The 23,638-nt window shown below is 36.6% G+C and overlaps 1 protein-coding gene across 1 annotated transcript in view; it reads left to right on the top strand.

The window, feature by feature from the left end:
* Positions 1-23,638, top strand: part of RNGTT (RNA guanylyltransferase and 5'-phosphatase) — a 238,843-nt gene that overhangs the window by 107,522 nt on the left and 107,683 nt on the right. Inside the window, exons 11-12 of the mRNA XM_049772216.1 lie at positions 1,895-2,059; positions 4,511-4,579. Of these exons, the coding sequence (XP_049628173.1) occupies positions 1,895-2,059; positions 4,511-4,579 (234 nt within the window). The remainder of the gene's footprint in view (positions 1-1,894; positions 2,060-4,510; positions 4,580-23,638) is intronic.

Consider the following 23,638-nt stretch of genomic DNA (forward strand, 5'->3'; position numbering starts at 1 on the left):
GGGTTTCATTTGTGATAATGGTATGATTATACTTAAGTTTTTGAAATATAGCTCCAGTTTTGTTACATGTAATATTTTAAAGTGAAAAAACAAAGAGTAGAGAAAACAAATTATTAGTCAATAGTTAGCAAGTGCTTCCTGCTGTCTCTTTTCAATAGCTGTCTTCCAGGACTTTTCTTTCCCACACAGGCAGTGTGGATTTGAAAGTGAATTTGTGTTTAGTTTCAGATGAAAGCATAAACTATATCTGGGGGAAATTTAGATCGCTAATATATATTTTAACAGTTGTTATTATTTTATTCTCTTTCTTAAAAAAAGATGCCTTGGGCTAGAGCCCAATGAACTGAGAGTATATAGTTTTATACTACATAGCCTCCTAGAGCACTGCACCTGTGTTTCTAATAAAATAAAGCAAAACAAAACAAAATAAAACATGTTTTTGCTTGCTCCAATTTAACATGTAGGTGTTTAAATGAACCTAATAGGTGGAATAATTAGGTAAAAATATTATGAAATATTTCTGTAAACCTAGTGGATGACATAGGTAGTCTTTCTTGACAGGCTTGGGGGACCCGATAAGAAACCAGGGATTGAATCCTAATCAGCTGCATGCAAGGCAAATGCTCTCCTTGCTGTGTTATCACTCCAGCTCCCATGACATAGGTGATATAGAAATATGCATGTGGCTATTTACTAGTATTCCATCATTGAATACCTTTACAAGTAGTTATGTAGAGGAATCATTCTATCTCCTGTTCTTACCTCCTGTTCATATTTTTGTGGTTGTTGTTTTGGGACCACATCCAGTGACACTCAGGGGTTACTCTTGGCTGTGCACTCAGAAATTGCTCCTGGCTTGGAGGACCATATGGGACGCTAGGGGATCGAACCGTGGTTCGTCCTAGGCTAATTCATGCAAGACAGATGCCTTACCGTTTGTGCCACCATTCTGGCCCCTATTGAGAATAAGTTTTTCTGAACTTTGCTTAGTAGTACAGTTGTTTTATTTTGAAAGTTCAGAAAAAGCTATTCTCAAATCATTTCTAAGCAAGTGCTGTCATCCTGTGTTAACATTAGGTTGGGTTAATATTGGCTTGAATTGTATCGATTGGAAGATGGAAGAATATACAAAAGGTAGAGTAAATGCATAGAAGAGCATTAACTTGCAAAATAAAGTGCTTAATGAACCATAGAGTTGAAAATCTATATTTATTTGATGATTGCTTTCAAACAGATAGTGTTATAGCTATATTTATATGTCCCATAGATATGGGACAAGTTCCCATCCTCAACTCATACAAAGCATACATACATGTATTTTTCTGTCATTAATCAAGCCATCCATAATATATATGTTATATATTTATACTACATAGTATGGTTATAAATATATGAGTTTATTTGGGCCGAGCGATAGCGCAGTGGTAGGGCGTTTGCCTTAGATGCAGCTGACCCAGGATGGACCTCAGTTTGATGCTCAATCCCAGTGTCCCCAAGTCAGGAGCAATTCTGAGCTCATAGCCAGGAGTAACTCCTGAGCATTACTTGCTAAAAATTTTCTGAATTTTGTATATTTCTATTTTATAAAGATGTTACTAATTGATATAGTTAATGAGTATATACATTACTTTACACCAACTTTCACAGGCTATACCTATGGTGTTTTACTGTACTGTTTTGTGTATGTATAATTAAGAAGAACTGCATGGTTTTGTATTTAGGTATTTAATCATTGTCAAATCAATTATTAGGACTGTCATGTATGCTTGTTGAGGCTGTTCATCGGCCAGCTTTAAAGAATATTTTCATGTATTATATGTGTGGCACAAACTTGAGGATTATTTTGATACAATGATTTTTAGGGTTAAATTAAAAATTGCTTTATTTAATTTAGGCACAGCCAGTTGGAGATTGTGATTTTAATATTCGTCTGCAATGTATAGAACGAGAAATAATAAATCCTCGACATGAAAAAATGAAGAGTGGACTCATTGACAAAACACAGGAACCATTTAGTGTCAGAAATAAACCATTTTTTGACATTTATACTTCAAGAAAGGTAAAATTTTCTAATATTTGCAGTATATCATAATTAAGTTATGAGAGGAACAAAAATGATACTTTATTCCCCAATTGTATTTATTTTTTTAAAAATTATTTGAGTATAGTATTCTCTAAAAGTATGTACCTAGATTTTTCAGTATAAAAATTTTTACATAGTACTGGGAAATGAATTCTGGGCTTTATGCATACAAGACATACACTTTACCATTGAGCTACATACCAGCCCTCATACATGAATTTTCTTCTTCCTCCCTCCCTCCCTCCCTCCCTCCCTCCCTCCCTCCCTCCCTCCCTCCCTCCCTCCCTCCCTCCCTCCCTCCCTCCCTCCCTCCCTCCCTCCCTCCCTCCCTCCCTCCTTCCTTCCTTCCTTCCTTCCTTCCTTCCTTCCTTCCTTCCTTCCTTCCTTCCTTCCTTCCATCCTTCCTTCCTTCCTTCCTTCCTTCCTGTTCAATGCCTCGATGTCCAGTCCAGATTTCGACATTCTAGTCTTTTGTCTTGATATTTGTTCTCTTCCAATCTATGATGATCTGGTCTTGTTTCTATGCAATTCTCTATGCAGTATATGCTGTCCTACACTGTAGCTGGAACTTTGTCTCCTGTGAGCCTTTGTGGAGCTGTTGCTTTGTAATGTGTCCTTTTGTCTCTCTATTTTTGGGCCCCAGCAACCCTTCTGATGCTTTGCCTTTCTTTAGTCTCTGACTATGGCTACAAGACTGTGGGTGGGTTCCCTGCAATCCTCCTAACTGTCTAGATGTAGGTGAGAGGGTCTAGAGAGAGCTTTCCCTGGCTGCTATCTCCCACCCTTAGCAGGCCTATTATTTTTTTTCGTTTTGTTTTTGGCTACTCGACTGCTGGCTTACTCTTGGCTTTGTACTCAGAATAGCTCCTGGGCCCGGAAAGACAGCACAGCGGCGTTTGCCTTGCAAGCAGCCGATCCAGGACCAAAGGTGGTTGGTTTGAATCCCGGTGTCCCATATAGTCCCCTGTACCTGCCAGGAGCTATTTCTGAGCAGACAGCCAGGAGTAACCCCTGAGCACCGCCGAGTATGGCCCAAAAACCAAAAAAAAAAAAAAAAAGAATAGCTCCTGGTAGGCCAGGGGGACCACATGGTATGTTGGGGGTTGAACCACATGCAATTGGTGACCATGTGCAATGCAAGGCCCTAGCTGTTGTACTATCTCTGGCCTTTCTATTTTTTCCTGAATACTTTCTCAGCATGTGAGATTTAAAAATGACCAATTAATCTAATAAGTTCACAGGGAACTTCACTCTTGTCATTTTCAAGCTGAAATGATTCTCATTAAACAGTAACTCCCAAACATCTCTGGCTACTTCCCAAAAGACTGACATTAAAATTTAACATTGACGATAAAAGAAAATATTGATATTTAAATGTTGATATCAAATTTATTTGATTAGAAACTAGAATTGGTCTTATTTTATTCTGCTGAATTGCTCTTAGAATTTGAAAAATGAAATTGCAGAGATGATGAAGTTACAGTTTGAGAAGAAATCCCAGATTTCATGCAAGCTCAATGAAATTTATATATTTGAAATATATAATTACATTGTAAGTGTAATAGTTTTAAGAGGATACTGTTGTGATAAAAGATATAGAACTTACATTATATCTAAATTTTAGAGATAAATATTTGAATACCCTATCTATCCTGAATGTTCTATTAGATATTATTGACACTTAATAATATGATACTAAATGAATATGTACCTTTCTTTGCTCTATTGTAAAAGTTCATCATTGGGCTCCTTTCAGTGATATACGTGTTCAGTTCTTCAAAATAATAAAAACTTGTGTTAGTACTCCTTATAAAAACTAGAATATTGGATCACTAGTACTCTCCTTTTTTATATATGGCATTCAAAAACTCTCACTGGTTTCTGTGTATGTTTTTTCCTACCCAAAAGTAGGACAATAAAGAAATATTTTTTAAAAAGTTTGGCTTGTGGGTTTGAGAAAACCACAAATCACATACTTTCGGACTTTATTTTTTTACCTCAAAGACCTTTTTATTCTAGCTTAGCAATACATTAAAATATATTTTATATATCATTTTGGTTGTTGTGGTTGGATTGTTGTTAAGATATCTGTCATGAAATGAGATTGTCATATATTTAAAAAATAAATATAGATCCCTCTGGACCATTCCTTCTCTCCATTTATATTTCAAACATTTTGGTCGAATGGATCTTATTTTTTTGGCCATACTAGTTGATTCTCAGGGATCATCTCTGGCAGGGTTTGGTGGACCATACATAGTGCTGAGAATTTACTCCCACATTGCAAGGCACCTTATCTACTGTACTCTCTGGTTTCTGTATGTCAGTTCTTAAAGCATATGTGTTAAGTTTTTATAAAGTTTTCAAAAAGTTTCAATAACTCAATGATTACTGATTTCTATATTTCTAAAAATATTTGTTTTATAGCTACTTGAAGGAAATTTTGCCAAAGAAGTTAGCCATGAAATGGATGGACTTATTTTTCAGCCTATTGGAGTAAGTTTTTGTGTGTGTGGTGCATGGATGTGTTTATGTACATTTAAAGTATGTTTTTTCATATCTTTTTTATTTGTTTTTGTTTGGGGGCCACACTTGGTAATCATAGCTCACTCTTGGCTCTATGCTCAGGGACCACTCCTGGTGAGGCTCAGGAGACCATATGGGGTACTGGGAACTGAACCCTGTTGGTTAGTGCAAGGCAAGCACTGTATATGTTGTACTGTTTCTCTGGCTCCTCCTAATACATTTATTTGATTATTATTGTTGTCATTTTGCTTTTCCTTGAAACTATTCATTGTAAAATAGATTATTTTTCTAAAACTTCATTTTTTATGGAGGAGCAAAATTCACATAAACTTAGCAGTTCTTGAAAAAAACTGAAGTATTAAAATATCCTATGTCAGATTTTATTACATTGAAGAATTTTCATCAGTATGTTTGGTGCCAGTGTTTTACTTAATATAGCATTTATTAGCCTCAGGCATTCTTGATGGTGCTCAGGGCTTACTCTTGGCTCTGTGCACTCAGGGTGTCATATTTATTGCTACCTATTGAACCAGAGTTGACCCCATGCAAATCAAATGCCTTGTCCGCTGTATAATCTCTGTGACCCCAGCACTATTAACTTTTTTGTTTGCTTGTTTGGGGGCCAAACCTGGTGGTATCCAGGGGTTTCTCCTGGTTCTGAACTCAGAAACCACTCCTAGTAGATCCGGGGATCATATGAAAGCTGGGAATATAACCCAGGTTGGCTGTGTGCAAGGTAAATGCCTGTTGTACTATTAATCTAGTCCACTGTTGACTTTTTAACCAATTGAATTTTTGCTATGGAAAGCTGTCCTGTACCTTGTAAGGTAGTTCAACAGCATTCTTGGTATCTATTCAATAAATGTCAGTGTTGCTTCTGACTACCATTACCCTTTTTGTGTATACCAAAAATTTACATAGACATTATCTAATTACTCTTAGAGAAGTTCTTAACCTTACTAAGGTTACTGCTGCCTTTTTAGAAAAAGAAAATTACTAGTGATCCCCTATCGATCTATTTAAAAAAAAAAAAAAACAAGCAGAAAGTATCCTCCAGATGCAATCAAGACCACTACTGATGTTTTACCAGTGTTATTACCCTCTTTGGGAAACACTCGTTGAGATATAGCATTGCTATTTTCAAAGTGTGGGTTATACAAGGTACATAAGAACTACCTAGAAAGTTAGAAATGCTTCTTGTTTCAAACCTATTGGTTGTGTAATCCATCAGTTTGTACTTTGATTAACTTTTCAAGTGACTGGTGAGTTTTCTTTTCTTTTCCTTTAAAATATCCTTATTTAAACAACTGGTGAGTTTTCAAGTATGAGAGTCCTACTCTGTAGGACAAGGGTTTTTTTTTTTTTTTTTTTTTTTTTTTTTTTTTTTGGGTCACACCTGGCAGCGCTCAGGGTTAGTCCTGGCTCTCTACGCTCAGAAATCGCTCTGGCAGGCTTGGGGACCATATGGGATGCTGGGATTCGAACCACTGTCCTTCTGCATGCAACAAGGCAACACCCAACCTCCATCCTATCTCTCTGGCTCTGTAGGACAAGTTTTATTTCACATCCTGCACTTCATTCTCTGCTATAGGTTGCTCTACATTAGCTTGAGAAATCAGGGTATGAGTTTTTGTGGAGTTATATTTACAGTTATCAATATAGATAGTTATCAATATATATCAATATGGTATGTAGTTATATATATTACACAATTTAGATATAATTAATGTGTGATTTGCATCCAGGTTTCTTCCAGTTACTCTGCCATGCAGTAGGGGAGTAAATAAGCCTTTATGTGCTTTGTGCTTTAGGTTATGCTTTCTAATTCTCCTCTCTCTATCTTTATTGTTTCAGGTTGAGTACTCAGCTTGTTTCAGTATGTTTAAGTTGTTGCCATTTTATTTATTTATCTTTTAAATTTAATTTTATTTTTGGGGCCAAACATTGCAGAACTCAGGGCTTATTCCTGATTCTGTACTCAGGAATTATTCTTGTCAGTACTTGCGGGAGACCATGAGGTGTTGGGGATTGAATCTGTGTCAGCTGTGTGCAAGGCAAGCACACTAACCTCCGTATTATCATTCTGGCCCCCATACTACTATTTTAATTTACTTTTGTTTTTCAAGAAAGCTTCAAATGGGCACCGAAGAGATAGAAGGCATTTGCATCCATTCAACCCTGATTGAGACCCCTATTACTGCTTATGGTCCCTGAGCACTGCCGGGGTAATTCTTTAACACAGAGTTAGAAATAGTAACTGAGCATCACCACATGTGTGCCCCTTAATTCCACCCCACCCCCCAAATGAAAGAAAAATAATAAAAGAAAGCATTAAATGGAGATTTTGCTTACTAATAGATGTAGAAAGAATACTGAAAATGCAGGTCACACATATACAAATCTTTCTTGTAATCATAGACTCGTAAAATAAATAAAATAAATACATGACATTTTAATTATATTTTATCTATTAATCAATGTGTTTGAATTTTTGTTGTAAAATATTTTTATTTAAAATTTATTTAAATTATTCATTGTTTTTTATTAAATATTTGAAATCCAGCAAGAATCAATCTTAGACTACTACCATTCAAGTGCTTATGGTCATAGTACAGGTTGGCTATATTTCTGACTTCCTCCTTCTCATATGTTCACGGCATGGGGGCATTGTATTATATTTAGGGTCCAATTAAATTATAATTCTATGTCATCTTAAATTTTATTTGCAACTTGTTGGACATGATAATTGTTATATTTCTTTCTTTTTTCTTTGTAGATAGGGCAATTTGGGCAGTCTAGAGTCTACATTTTCCATTTCTCTGATATGAATTTTTTTGAATTCTCTGATGCCAGCTGATAATACGCTGAAAAAACTGGGAAAGAGAAACAGTTTTTGGGTCTAAATGACATGAAACCTTTGTTGCACACTCTTTTTTTTTCCTTTTTTTCCATTTCATAGGATTTTTGTGGAGACTAGTGGTTTGCTTTTTTGAAGTTTAGAGTAATGTTCTTTTATTTTCTTTCCTTGAACAGTTGATAATTGTCATAGCTCGAAAATTAAAGCAGGCCACTTAAATGATTAATATCAGGAAAAAAATTCCTTGAGGATATCATGTCTGTTCTTAAATTAGATGAAGCAGTAACCACTACCTCAAAAAGTACCTACTGGTTTTGTTTCAGTTTCAACGAAGTTGTGGAACTTTCAGTTTAGTCTTTCCGATTTGACTGGTTATGTTTAACAAAATAGGCAAACTTAAAAAAACATTTGACTATTATCTTTCATTGTACATCATATACACACACACACACACACACACACACACATATATATATATATAAAATCTAAGTACACTATACTTTTTCTTCCTTGAAGAAATTTTTTTCAGTGACTGTCTTTTTTAATTTTTTACTGTTCCTTTAGCAGAGTAAAATATGCTTATATTCATTTTTCATTAGACAGTAGTTTGAACTTTGTTTTGTTTGTTCTCAGCAATGTCCCAGTAATTAGAAATAGTCTTTGGTTAAACAAGCCACTGAGTATCTCCTTTGTGAAAATGTCTCAAGGTTAAATTTTTTTAATAAGAGAGAGAGATTGAATTTCCTTTAGAAAAAAAAGCACTACATCTCTTAAATAGAAGTTTAGGCAGTTGTATAGAAAAAATAGATTTTTTTTTTTATGCAGTATATATAATACTACCTACTCTTAGTTTTTGAGCCACACCTGATCATACACAGAGTTCCTACTGACTCTGCACCCAGGAAACACTCCTGGCAATGCTCTTGAAAACATGGAGTTCGAACCAAGGCTGGCTGCAATCAAGGCAAGTGCCTTACCCACTAAACTATTATTCTGACTCCCATTACCAGTCACTCATTTTTTTTAATTTTATTTTATTTTACTGAAACCATTGTGATTTACAAATTCCTTCATAGTTGGATATGATGTATACATGGAATCAGAGCCATTCTTACCACTAGTGTCAACCTCCCTCCAAAATGTTTCCAAGAATGCATCCTATACCATCACCCTTTGCTCCCTGGATTGCTAGTATAACAGGTCTATTTTAAGTTTAGGTTGTTATAGTTTGGGAATCTTGATTCTATTTTTTGTGACTTTGGCTTGGATATATTGTTCTCTCCTTTTTTTTTTAAGAGTGTATCTGAGACCATTTGTCCTTTGGCCCCCATTCTTTCTCTCGGGGGTCTCAAACTCAATTTACCTGGGGGCCGCAGGAGGCAAAGTTGGCGTGATCCTTGAGTGCAAAGTCAGTAGTAAGCCTTGAACATTGGGGGGTGTGACCCAAACAACTAAAACAAAACAAAACAAAACAAAAATTCCTCTAGGGCAGGGCCACAAAATATTGTATACGGAGGGCCACAAACAGCCCGTTGGCCTCGAGTTTGAGACTCCTGTGACTTATATCCTTCTTAATTTTATAGAAAAAAATGCAGAAATATGATGAAATAAAAAAGAAATTTGTGTCCCAAGGTTCTATGAAAAACGTGGGAGCCCCTATCTAAAAGATTAAAAAATTGGAAGGAGAGGCATGTTTATTTTTGCCTAGGCATAACAAAAATTGGGGAAAATAGAAAGGAAAAACCTTTACCTATAAACAGGGTCTCCATACCCATGAAACATCCTGTCATAAGAACAACTATAGGTTCCAGCCATACTTATTGTCTAACTCCAAAGTCTTTCTTCATGATCCTAGGAAAAGCTCTCCTAAATCACAGTAATCACAGTCAGTCTTCTATAATAAGATATCTTGATTTTTGAACAGATCTGATGTCAAAGTCAGGGTGTCACAGAGCATGTTCTGGTTTCATCGCAGCCCTTCCTGGAGTAAGTCAGTGCTAGTGCATCATTAGTTTTTTTCTCTGGTAGAACTTTATTAATCTGCCCATTTTCATTTCTGATTTGATTATTAATTTTCTCTTCCTTTCTTTGTGAGTTTTGCTAGTGGTTTATCAATCTTGTTTGTTTTTTCAAAGACAACCTTTGCATTCATTGATCTTTCTGGTTGTTTTATGGATTTCCCATTCATTGATTTTTGCTCGAAGCTTTATTATTGTCTTCTGTCTCCTATTTTTGGTTAATTCTGTTTTTCAGTTTCCAATTTTTTTAACTGTGAAATTATGTTGGCCATTTCTGTATTTCTGATGGGTGCTTGCAAAGCTATAAATTTTCTCTTAATACAACTTTTGCTGTGTTCCATAGATTCTGTGTCTTTGTTCTTATTTTTTTTTCCAGGAATCTTTTGATTTGATTTTTATTTCATTTCTGACCCACTGGATCTTCAGCAGTGAGCTGTTTAATTATGTCTGCTTGTTTATTTACTTCTAATTTCAATGTATCATGGTCTGAGAAGGTAGTTTGTACAATTTTTATCGTTTTTATTTCATTTAGGTATGTTTTATGGGTTAGCATGCGGTCTATTTTCGAGAATAAACTTTGTGTTGGAGAAGAATGTGTATCTTGGGGTTTTTTGGGGGTGGAGAGCCCTATAAATATTGACTAGGCAATTTCTTCCATTGTTCCTTTTAGTGTTAGTATATTTTTGTTATATTTCATTCTATTTGACCTATCAATTTGTGACAAGTCAATGTTGAACTGTTGAAGTCTCCCATTATTATTGTATTGTTATTAATATCTTCCTTTTAAGTTTTTCAGTAGTTGTTTTCAATATTTTGTTCTTTCATTGAGTGTCTATATGTTTTGAAGTGTGATTTCTTCTTGTTGTACATATCCTTTAATTATTAGGAAATTTCCATCCTTGTCCCTTATAACTTTTTGTTGTTGTTGTTGCTTTTGGTTTTTGGGCCACCTGGTGACGCTCAGGGGTTATTCCTGGCTATGCTCTCAGAAATTGCTCCTGGCTTGAGGTCCATCTTGGATCAGCCACATGCAAAGCAAATGCCCTACAGCTGTGCTATAGCTCCTGCCCCCCCCCCCCTTATAAATTTTTTTGTTGTTGTTTTGTTTTGTTTTTTGGGCCATACTCGTTGCTCAGGGATTACCCCTGGCTGTTTGATCAGAAATAGCTCCTGGCAGGCAGGAGGGACCATCTGGGACACTGGGATTCGAATCAACCACCTTAGGTCCTGGATTGGCGGCTTGCAAGGCAAACGCCGTTGTGCTATCTCTCCGCCCTCCCACCCCATAACTTTTTAATCTAAAGTCTGTCATCAGAAATTTGTATGCCACTCCAGCCTTTTTAAGGGAGTTGCTTAAATTGTTGCCCTCCAACCTTTGAGTTTCAGTCTGTGTTTATTTTGACTTTTCAGATGTTTTTCTTGTAGGCAACAGAATGTTGGATACAGCTTTTCTTTGTTTTTTGGTTTTTGGGCCACACACGGTGACGCAAGGGGTTAATCCTGGCTATGCTCTCAGACATGCTCCTGGCTTGGGGGACCTTATGGGTTGCGGGGAATAGTCTGTCCTAGGTTAGCATTTACAAGGCAAACGCCCTACCACTTACCCCACCAATCTGACCCTGGATACAGCTTTTTGATGCATTTTGTTTCTCTTAACAGGTGCTTTTAGTCTGTTATGTTGAGAGATGATTGTCATGGGATTTTTGTTTGTATGTTTGTTTTTTCCGGCCACACCCGTTTGATGCTCAGGGGTTACTCCTGGCTAAGCGCTCAGAAATTGCCCCTGGCTTGGGGGGACCAAATGGGACGCTGGGGGATCTAACTGTGGTCCTTCCTTGGCTAGTGCTTGCAAGGCAGACACCTTACCTCCAGCGCCACCTCATTGGCCCAAGAGACATGATTGTCATGGGATTTAATGTTATCTTTTAGTAGGAGTTTTGTATGTCTTGACATCTGCCTTATCTTAAAGTAGACCTTTCAATTCATCATTTAAGGCTGGTTTTGAGTTTGTAAAGTATCTAAGCCAGGGGTCTCAAACTTGCAGCCCGTGGGCCGGAAACGGCCCTCAGTATAACATTTTGTGGCCCTGCCCTAGAGGAATCTTTTTTGTTTTGTTTTGTTTTAGTTGTTTGGGTCAACACCCCCCAATGTTCAAGGCTTACTACTGACTTTGCACTCAAGGATCACCCCAACTTTGCCTCCCGCAGCCCGCAGGTAAATTGAGTTTGAGACCCCTGTTTGTGTATCTTTTTTTTCACGCCTGAATTTAAGTCTGGCAGGTGAAGTACTCCTGGTGATGCATTTATTTATCGAATTTTGTCACTATATCCCACCACTGCCTTTGGGCTTTGAGGGTTTCTTGCAACAAATCTGCAGTCAATCTTAGGGATTCCCTTTGAATGATCTTTCCTTTTTTGATCTTATTTCTTTCAGTATTCCATCCCTGTCTGTGGGCTTTGTCATTTGTGACTAGGATGTGTCTTGGTGTACTTTTCTTCAGATCTTTTTTGGTTGGTACTCTTCAGACATGTAGGATTTGGTTGCATGCATTCTTTAGCTCTGGGAGTTTCTCTGTGATGCTGTGCTTGATTGTTGAAATTGCCTGAAGGTCATTTCTGGAACTCCAATGATTCTTATTTTGTTTCTGTTGAGTTTATCAAATATTTCAATTTTTGTCTATTCCCATTCTTTGGGACTTTTCCCATTGTCTTTTTTTTTTTTTTTTGAGCTTCTTTTTTATTGTCTTCTTTTGTATCTATCTAATATCTTCCAGCTCACTGATTCTGTCTTCCACTGCTGTTAGTCTTTGCAGAGGCTTTCTAGTGAGAGTTTATTTTGCTTACCAAGATTTTCAGCCCTGTTATTACAGTTTGAAGTTTTCTTAATTTTCAAGTTCTCTTGATGCTTATTTGTGGCATGTTCTGTTTGTTCCAGGCTTTCTGTGAGTTCTATGAATATTTTTCACATTTCTTCTCTAAAGGCCTTATTTGAGAGGGTACATAGGTGTTTGATATTTTTCTGATCATGAGAGCTATACCATCTTTGTTATCTAAGTATTATGGGGCCCTGTGTTGTTTTCCCATAGTTGCAATTATAGTGTGAAGTGTCCTGTGAAGGCATTCCTTGATTGGGAGAAGTGCACTGCCTTGTAGTGAAGGTGCTCCACTGGCTCTTCGTATTTGACTTAGACTCATTTTCTCATCTCTGAGTGGCCGATGTGAATTTTGGCTTCAAAATCTTCCGGGACCAAAAGCCTCTGGGTCTGTCTCTTGCAGCCCTGTTGCTCTTATGCAGGTTTAGCTGCTCTCTTAAAACTGAGGAAGAAAATTTCAAAGTAAACCAGGAATCAATAGTAGCTTCTGGGTGCATGCAAGTGAATCAACAATTGAGACAGTGCTGAAGTCCACACTCCATGGCCTTCTAGGATGTGACTTTCACCTTGGCAGAGCAATTTGCTTATCTGATCCTTGGTTCCTTTATATATAAAACATATTCCTTCAGGGACTAGAGATATAGCACACTCTGTATAGAGCAGTTTTAAAATAATCATAATTTTCAATTCAAGAATACTGAGCAACATGTTAATGAGCACTGTAAAAGGAGTCTAACCATGAAGTATCGTCTAAAGGTTTTTGAGCATCCAGGTTCCTTTCTTGAAAGAAAACTGAAAACATGACATTATGATATAATAGTAAACTAGCTTGAATTGAAAATAAGTTGCAAAAACATAATGAATGAGCACTGTAGCAAGAGTCTTTGGCAAGCAGTTGCCTAATACAATGTTATCTTTGAACATAAATTTTATATCTTATTAGGTGGTATAATCAAATGGAAAATGAATAGATTGGAATTCAAAGCATTATAATGAGCACTGTATTTGGAGTCTAATGTAGCTCTGTAATGTGAAACTAGGTCACCCAACCTATATCTCCAAGAACTACTGTGAACAAAAAGATTTAAAGAGTTATTATAGAAATATTAAAATTAAGACACTAAAATATGCCTTTATTGAGAACTACAATGGAAGTCCATGGCTCCCAAATGCATTCCCACCTGTTTCTGTGGATAAAAGCATTTGAACGTTATTTTAGATATCTATCAAGAGCAGTTGATTGAATATCTGCTCAATCTAAATAGCTGTATCCACTGCTGCTGGTGTCTTTGAAGTATAAAAGAGAATATAAGCTTTTGTGTTTCTCCTCTTCTGCTCAGTTTGTTTCTTTCTCACTATACTCTGTAGCCAACAATGTTTGAGCCAAGAACCTTTACCACTGTGTTTCTTTCTGCAGTTTTTCTAAATACCACATATAAGTGATATCACTTACATCATTTGGTGTAATATCTTCCATCCATGTTGCTGCAAATTTCATGATTGCATCATTCCTTATATCTATGTAGCCATTCTACATATAAAGCCATTCTATATGTGTACCACTTCTTCATGATTCACTCACCTGTTGTTGGACATCTAGGTTGATTCCAAATCTTAGATATTGTACTGAGTACTGCAATGAATAGCAGTGTGCATACATTCTTTTGGATGAATTTTTTTTTCTGTCCCAGGGATAGACCAAAAAAGGGGATTGCTGGGTTATAATATGGCAGCTCACTTTGAGTTGACTGAGAACCCTCCCTACTGTTCCATAGGGGTTGGACCAGGCAGCATTCCTACCAGCAGTGAAGGAGAGTTCCTTTGTTACCATTGTTTTTGATATGTGCCATTTTCACTGGTTCAAATAATATCTCATTGTTGTCTTGATTTGGATTTCCCTGTGATAAGAGATAATGAACATGTTTTCATGTGTCTGTTGGTCTTGCTCAGAGAAGTTCCTGTTCATTTCCTCTCCCCATTTTTTGATGGGATTTTTAGGTTGTTAAGAGTCTATTTTGTTTGGCATTCTTTTATCCTCTGGTTTTTACAGCATCTTCTTTCCAGAGAACGGGGATGTTCTCTGCTATTATCTTCTTCACTGCTTGTTCTTCTCCTTTCTCTTTTCTTCCCTTCTGGATTTCCTATAATTCAGAGATTATTTCTTTTGTCTTTATTTATTATGTACTTTACATTTTCTTCCAGTGTTTTGTTTCTCTTTTCCTTTTTGTCTTCTTTATGATTCCTGGCTTGTAATTTGTCTTCATGTTGATCTTAGCGATTTTCCACCTGTGTAATTCTTTTATGGCTTGCTAACATTTTTTTTTTTAATTTCTTCAGTCCCATTTGGTTGAATTGTTTATCTATAGATCTTTTAATATCATAGGCTAGTGATTCCTTAACTTTTGTTGCTAAAAGCATAAGTGTTGATTTTAGGTCCTCATTTATAAGGCTCAGGCATTTTGGTGGACTAGGAAACTTGCCAGGATTTCTCTCAGTATTCCAACTGCAGTTGTCTTTCTTATTTTCTCCATTGTTCTTTGCATTTTGTGGGCAGGAATGGTTGAGTTTAAGGTTTAACTTAGAACAGGGAGTTTAAGAAAGTCATCTATTGAACTGTATGTATAAAAGGTGGTTTGAGGTATATTTGTTTTTGCAGGGGTCTCCAACTCAATTTACCTTCAGGCCGTAGGAGACAAAGTCGGGGTGATCCTTGAGTGCAAAGTCAGTAGTAAGCCTTGAACATTGGGGGGTGTGACCCAAACAACTAAAACAAAACAAAACGAAAAAAGATTCCTCTAGGGCAGGGTCACAAAATGTTGTAGGGAGGGCTGCAAACGGCCTGTGGGCCAAGAGTTTGAGACCCCTGTTAGAGGTTATTTTTCTAAACAAATGAGGTTATCTAAGTAAGTATGATAATAATAATTTTGCAAACTATATGTTGGTTTGTTTAGCTGTGTTTTGAGCTGTTTCTTTTTTTTTTTGTTTTGGGTCACACCGGCAGCACTCAGGGGTTACTCCTGGCTCTATGCTCAGAAATCACTCCTGGCAGGCACGGGGGACTATATGGGATGCTGGGATTCGAACCAATGACCTTCTTCATGAAAGGCAAATGCCTTACCTCCATTCTATCTCTCTGGCTCCTTGAGCTGTTTATTTTCTAAGAGAAAGAAGTACTAGATCCACTCTACCTAGAATTATATGATATAACTATGACATATGATATAAACATAATGCGATTTGTGTAAAGGAGGACTGATTGGAGGGACTAGAGGGACTCTGTCTCCGTCCAGACACAGGCCTGAAATGGCTGCGGGAGGCAGGTAATCAGGATTTGCACAGAACCCCATAAGAAGGCTGAGGGAGAGCCTTCAGGCACACTGCCCCACTTGATGGGAGACTCATTTTTTAAAAATAATTATTTCAGCACTGTGGTTACGAAATTGTTTATGTTGTCATAGAATGCATACCACCTTCAAAAGTGTACTTTATCTGCCATCAGTGTCCCAGTTTCTCCCCCACCCTTGCTTCTGGGAGATGTCTCTCTCTCTCTCTCTCTCTCTCTCTCTCTCTCTCTCTCTCTCTCACTCTCTCTTTCTCTCTCTCTCTCCCTCTCTCCCTCTCTCCCTCCCTTTTAGACACTTGTTTGCACTAATGTTAAGAAAGGGATACCATGCATGTCATTTTATCCCCTTTCAGCAACCAGTTCTCTCTCTCTCTCTCTCTCTCTCTCTCTCTCTCTCTCTCTCTCTCTCTCTCTCTCTCTCTCCTCTCTCTCTCTCTCTCTTTCCATCCCTCCCTTTTAGACACTTGTTTGCACTAATGTTAAGAAAGGGATACCATGCATGTCATTTTATCCCCTTTCAGCAACCAGTTTTTGTTCAGAGTGGTCACTTTGATCTGTCATTGTCATAAGAGACCCTCCCCACATCCAGGCCAGCACTGGTTGTTTCTGTTCTTTGTGATGTGTATCAGTCTCTGTGGTTGAGATGACCCTTTGTTGTTTTTGATTTGCACCTTTCTGGTGATAATGATGTGGAACAGTTTTTCACATGCCTTTTGGTTATCTTGTATTTCTTCTTTGAGAAAATGTCTGTTCATTTCTTCTCCCCATTTTTGGATGCAGTTAAATGTTTTTTTCTTTTTCTTGCTAAGTTCTATCAGTACCTTGTATATCTTATCTGATGAGTACTGGGTGAATAGTTTCTTCCATCTTGTGTCTAATCTTTGTATCCTAGTCACTGTTTGCTTTGAAGTGCCGGAGCTTCTCAATTTAATGTAGTTCTATTTGTTATTATTTACACTCGGTTGGTCAGGGTGTTTCTTGAAGATTCCTTTAGCTTCAGGATTATAGTGTTCTGCCTACATTTTGGTTTAAGTACTGATGATATCAGAGTCTAACCCATTTTGATTTGACCTTTGTGCATTTTGTTAGCGTTTTGAGTTCATTTTCTGCAGAGTTGACCCCAGAACCTCATACATGCAGGACTTGTGTCCTAACTTTGTGAGCTATGTTTTCAGCCCTTGAAATGATACATTTTTAAAATCAATTTCAGATTATATTTCTTTTTATTAGTACCATAAGTCAATTTTATCAGACTCTTAAATGTAAAAATTACTTCCAGTTTTATGATGTCATTGACATTTAAAAGACAAAAAATTTGTTCTGTTACCTAAAAATACATATTATAAAATCCAGACCATTTAGCATTTTAATATTTAATAGGTAGTAACTGTTTAGCTTCATAGCTGTTACATCTTTAAATTTAAAGATAGATGATAATAATGGTTTGTTTACTAGCTTTGCAAGAGCTACTGATTTTTGTTGCATAATAAAATTTTACTTAGATTAACTAATTTCTAGCATCTAAATATATTTAATTTGTTCTATATAAGATTTTTTCATTAATAATCTTATCACTGAGATAAAATTATGTAGTTGTAAATTAAAGTAATACAAATCTTTAAATAATTTTTTTGTTTTTATTTAAAAAAATACTTTCTTGTTTTATCTAATATCTGGTCTGTGGTTAGGAAAGCATAGTTATTTCTATTTTGAGTCCAAAGTATGTACTCCCAACCAATAATAATATAATAAAAATTTTAAAAAAATCACTATTTCTAAGGTCAGCTTGATTTTTATATCTCTGACATTAATCTGTTTGCATGTAAATACAGTCAGTTTGACTTTAATATTGCTTTTTTTTGAAAAATTAATATTTGTATTCAATCTTTGCTACTTCCAGGTATATTGAATATTATAGATAGATTGTAAAATGAAATAGAGAATTTGTGTAATGCCTTGTCTTGAAGTTTATGATGTATTAGAATGGTTTTCCTCTCTATAGCAGAGATGATGTTTCCATGGTGAGTGTTTCTGTTGCTATGACATTTGCTTGCATATTTTGATGGGTTTTTAATTGAAGAAGGGTTCTGTTTCCTGGCAGACTGGATAGATGTCATTCTATCCATCCCTCATATACATTATTTTTTAATTGAAAAATACAGTAATTTCCAAAGATCATAATATTTGAAGTGCAAGTGGGAAAATATACTTTGTTTAACTTGAATTTTTTTTCTTTGTTCAACTTTTATAACATAGTAACATATTCTCAGCTTGTGTATGGAAATGGAAAGAATATCATTTTTCTAGTTTTAATAAAAATATTTGCTTTCCTTGTTAAATTTTGTTGCCAAAATGGTCTAAGTAGAATAATTTGTAATCAGCCTTATTTGGGTACAGAAGAATAATGTATCTCTGCAGCTAAAAGACACTACTAATGATGATATATATTGGTAGCAGAGAAAGGGGAAGTGAAAATAGTAAGGACTACACATAAAACAAATTATCTGAATTATAAGATGGTAAATATATAAAGTAGAAAATCAATTCTCCTGGAAATGTTACATAATAAATACTTACTGAATTAGGAAGAGTTTTTTTTTTCTTGCTAGCATTTTATGTTGAAACATTAAAGACAGATCTAAAGAACTCTGGCAGTGGTAGTTTGGGGAGGGGGGAGGAGAGGGGGGGAACAGGAGAGGAGAGAGAAGAGAGAGAAAGTGGGGATTGGAAACAAGGTCTCATACTTTATGCAGAGGGACATTCCCCCCCCCTCCCTCCCCCTTTCTTCTTCTTCCCCTTTCCCCCCTCTCCCTACCTCCCTTCTTTCCTCCACTCCACTCCACTCCATTCCACTCTCTCTCCTCTCTCTCTCTCCTCTCTATCTCTTTATCTCTCCCTCCCTCCTTTTCTCCCTCCCACTCCCCTCCTTCTTTGGGGGTGGGTGGGTCACATCCAGCAATGCTCAGAGATTTTTCCTTTTCATGTTATTAGTAATTACACCTAGTGGTGCTCAGGGAATCAAACCTGGGTCTGCTGCGAACATGGCAGGCACCCTTTCCGCTTACTATCCTCTGGCCCTCCCAGAGGAATATTTTCTATTTGAGTGTTTATTGCAATGAAAAATTTAGATATTTTAAAATACATGTATTAAAAGAATAGGTAATAGTCTCCCTTTCAATATTCCAGCTTTCTTTTGTTGCTAGTTTTAAACTTATTCCCATAGATTTTCTTAGCATTAATTTTTTTTAAATTGAATCACTATAAGATAAACCCTTACAAAGTGGTTGATTAGTGAATTTTAGTCATACAAGGTACCAACACTCATCCCTTCACCAGTACACATTTCCCCCCAAATCTCCCAAGCTGCCTCTATGGCAGTCAATTTCTGTCTGTCTGGTTTGCAAGCTTCATATTGTTTTATTAGTTGAACTTCCCAGGAGTACTCAGAGGACCACTCATTTCATCTGTCTCTTCAGGCCTGACAGTTCCATGCTAGACCCTAGGGATGTGCTGTTAAGACCTGGAGCCACACCTCGGGATGTTCAGGGAGTTGTGTGATAGATACCAAGATTTGAACTCTGGACCTTTATCTTCAAGACTTTGAGCTTTATCCTTTGGGCTATATTCTTGACCCACAGGTGTTTTGTTATTGTTGTTTTCATTGTTTTTATATTTGTTTTGACTCTCCCTGGCAGTGTTTATGAGATTTGGAAGCCTCTTTCAAAAATTTATTGACATCTGGGTTATGTTTTGGCCATAGCACGAGTATACAATGCTGCCAGGGCCCTTCGGTGTATGGTATTACCCAGTGCCATCCACTTCTGCTTGGGGGAGCTCCAGGGTTGCACCTTGAGATGTCTGTGGACTGTGTAGTTTTAAGGATTGATCTGGAGTCAGTCTCATCCAAGACAAGGGCCCTAACTCCTCTACTTTTTTTTTTCTGGTCCCAGAACTAAAAATAAGTTATATATTTATTAGTACTCTGATTTTAGAGTGTGTATATGTCGGGGGTGATGATGGCTATATTGAATGTAGAGAGGACTGACTTATTGACATCTCACATCTCTTATGCATATATCAATTGTAGTATGCAGAAGGCAATATTGAAAAATACAGTTTTTGCTAGCTTTGAGTTATTATTTTTGTTGCCCACGTTAATTGATAGCTAGTAGTCTTTGCTATTGGTAAACCAATTTATTTTGTAAAAGCTACAAAGTTAAATATCCTTTAGTGAGTACATATTCATAAAATCTGTTCCCTTTTCTTCAAATTGTTTTTATATTTTTCTATACGTTTCTATATTGCTTATTCTGTATCATTCTAATTTCATTTTTGAATATCAAATTAAATATTTCTCCCTGAGAGGCACCTGTTCTGATTAGATAACTATTAACCCTTGGGTTTCTTTAGTAGTATTTTACATCAGATTGGAATTTTATTATCTTAAGAATTCTTTTTTCTCTAAACTTTCCCAATCACAGTGACATTTATGGCATCTGCAACACAGTAGGTTCTCAGGAATGAATATTAAATGGTGTGTGTGTGTGTGTGTGTGTGTGTGTGTGCATGTGCATTACCACATATTCTGAATTGTTTGGTTCTTCAGATCCTCTGTACTTTATCTTGTTTCTCTTTGCCTAAATAAGTTTAAATTTCTTTTTTTTTTTTTTGAGAGGTTCTTCTTGATTTTTTGATTATATTCTCCATTTCATGCCATCATGGCACTCTGAACAAATACATTTCTTAGTCTATTTAATCACTTATTTATTTTAAAATTATCTTCCTCACTTTGAACTTTAGCAAAGTTTACACACAGACTCTCAGCTGATCATTAGATTCTTGTTGGAGAGGAAAATAAATGAATGTACACTCTAGTTTGAAAGAGGAGTTTCCCCCTTGCCCACTGTTCCTTGTGACCCATTTTAGTGACTTAAGTCTATATTTTAGACATTACTTCATTGTCCTGAACTTTTTCTGAGACTGGGCAGTTTAAATTTTTTCCAAGACCATAAATTCTGCTCCAACTCTGGCTAATAGGAGACTTAGAAATAACGAGGTAATACCTGTTCATATCGTGATAGATAAAACTGTAAAGGTCTAAACTAGACAGTCCCACAAGCCTAAGTGGAAAAGATATTAGTCTTATTTTAGCAACACAAATATGCCCTAAATTAACAAGATCTCTCTGGAAAATTAATGGGAGTCCTTTGAGACTTTGTTTGATATATAATACAAAAGCCCAGTTTTCCTATAAAACGTCACAAAATGAGCTACACTAAATCTAATTCTAAATTCTAGATTTCTTCCCTTCTGGGCAGATTTTCCCCCCACTTATTTTCCAATAAACGTCTTTATTTTCTAACTCTGAATCTAAGTATCTTTAGTAATGAGTATGTTCATTCCTGAAAATACTGAAGAGCCTGGGACAATGGGTAGAGATCTGCCATTATAGCCTCCTTCCCAGCCTCTTCTTTCTTCTCTTTCCTCTCCTGTTCCACCTCCTCCTTCTCCCTCCTCTCCCATTCCCCTCCTCTTCCACTTCTTCCTTCTCTCCTTCCCTCTCCCTCCCTCACTCCACACCCTCACACCTCACCCCTCACTGCTCCTCCACTTCTTCCTCCTATTACCCCCTCCTCCTCCCCTCTCCTCTTCTTCCTCTTCTACCTCCCTCCTTTTCCTTCCCAACCCAGTAGTACTCAGGACTTACTCCTGACTCTGCACTCAAGAATTACTCCTGACTGTGCTTGGGGGATCAAACCTAGCTCATGCATGCAAGCAAGCAAGTGAACTGCCTGCTGTACTATGGTCTATCCCCATGTTAAGTAGTTTTCAACTGTACAGTTTTAATTTCTAGGTCACATTTGACAATATCTTGACACATGTATTGATGTTATGACTGAGAAGCTCCTGGTGGTATGAATGATATCATAGAACAAGAGGCCAGGGGTTCTGCTAAAGTGTCTATAATAATACACAGAATAATTCTCCCACAAGAGTTATTTGTAGTTAGATAAATATTTGGAAAAAATGTCCTTATGTATTTAATTGGTATTGGGGTAATATGTAGTAGAGAGTACTTCTTGGAGCTCTTGGGGATTATATGTAGTAGAGAGTACTAGTGAAATGAAGATAGAATTTAAAACTTGGAATTGAAGTATATCCTAAGTGTTTACATAATGCAACTTAAAATAATTATGATAGTGTTTAATGCTACTGTTTCTGTGTTTTTTTAGTGAAGTAAAAAAGATCTCTAATAATTATTACTTCTTTTCCCTACCACTTGTCTGCTGCATCTTGATAAGTGACACCTGTACATGCTTTTTTTTTTACTATTTTTTCTTTCTATCATTTATCAGAGTGTGTGTATCAAATTTTCATTACAGTGCTAAGAAAATTATTTTGTAACTACTATATCCCACAAGTTAGTAAAATATAATGTTAAAGTTGTGTTAATGGTAGCCCCCTGGCAGAAACCCTTTTCTTATAATTTACAAAACTCAGTAACATATATATGTGGCCTCTCATAGGCACCTAGTTATTCTTTTTAATTAAAAAAGCTTAAACACAGCTCAGGACTGACTTTCACTTAAAATCCAAGATTATGATCATCTAGCATAACATTCCAGTAACTTTCAAATGATTGAAAATTTTTTTTTGTTTTTTTTTGGTTTTGTTTTTGGGTCATACCCAGTGGCGCTCAGGGGTTACTCCTGGCTCCATGCTCAGAAATTGCTCCTGACAGGCTCGGGGGACCAATATGGGATTCCAGGATTCGAACCAATGACCTTCTGCATGAAAGGCAAACGCCTTACCTCCATGCTATCTCTCCAGTCCCAAATGATTGAAAATTTAACGAAATTATGAATAAAGTAAATTTCAGAATTTTTTGAAAGACAGGACATAGCAACACATTGTGTTATATAGGATGAATGTCTATAGACTGAGAGTGAGTTAGCCAGTTAGTTGGTCCAGAAAGTAAGGTCAGGTTGTCCTGGAAGTTTAGCCTCAGAAGGACAAAATATTTCGTTCATACTTTTTCACATTGCCCTGTAATTAGGGGAGAGGCTTCTGTTTAAAGGCATATTAGGTTGTCTGAGCTCTGCTTGCTTGCCAACACTTACCCATTCTCTTCCCTCCCACTCACCACTTCACACAAAACTAGACTAAGAGAAATGAAAATTAGGTTTTCTATTAGAACAGTTTTGTAATCTCTTCTCATGAGATCATCAAATCTAGCCTTTCAACCCTTTATCATTTGCTGTTGTATAAATCTTTTTTTTTAATTTTCTTTTTAAGATTTGGGGCTTTTGTTGTTAGCTCATATCCATTCTGCCAGTCAATCTGTTGATCTATGAAAAGAGGAATGGGCTGGAGAGATAGCATAAGGGACTCAGCACTTATTTTGTGTAGTGGATCCCTGGATTTGATCCCTGGCACCACATGGTTCCCTGAGTACTGCATACTATGACACCTCATTTTTATCCTTTAAAGGGAGTTTACAGTCAAGAGGACTCTAGTGCTGTTAGGATGGCACTGGTATCCCTAGCACTGCAGGGCCCGGGCAGTCTCAGACTCTTGTGCCAAACTCGTAGCTAGTTTGGCTGAGAACCACCTGATAGGTCCCAGACCTCCTGAGCATTGCTTGGGAGATGCTATGAAGATAATGAAGATGATGATGACAGTGACGGTGATGATAATAATTTAACAAAGGGAGTCACTACATGACTTTAGAGCCTTTAATTCTGCATTTATATGTGCGCATATCTATTCATGTTTGTGAGTATACTCAGTCAACAGGCTATATATAATATATATATCTATAAATTATATTATATATCTATAAAACCTCTCTCTCCTCTCTCTCTCTCTCACTCACTCTCTCTCTCTCTCTCCCTCTCCCCCTCCCTTTTAGACACTTGTTTGCACTAATGTTAAGAAA

This window comes from Suncus etruscus, chromosome 4 (genome assembly GCF_024139225.1).
Source record: "Suncus etruscus isolate mSunEtr1 chromosome 4, mSunEtr1.pri.cur, whole genome shotgun sequence".
Classification (NCBI taxonomy): Eukaryota; Metazoa; Chordata; class Mammalia; order Eulipotyphla; family Soricidae; genus Suncus; species Suncus etruscus.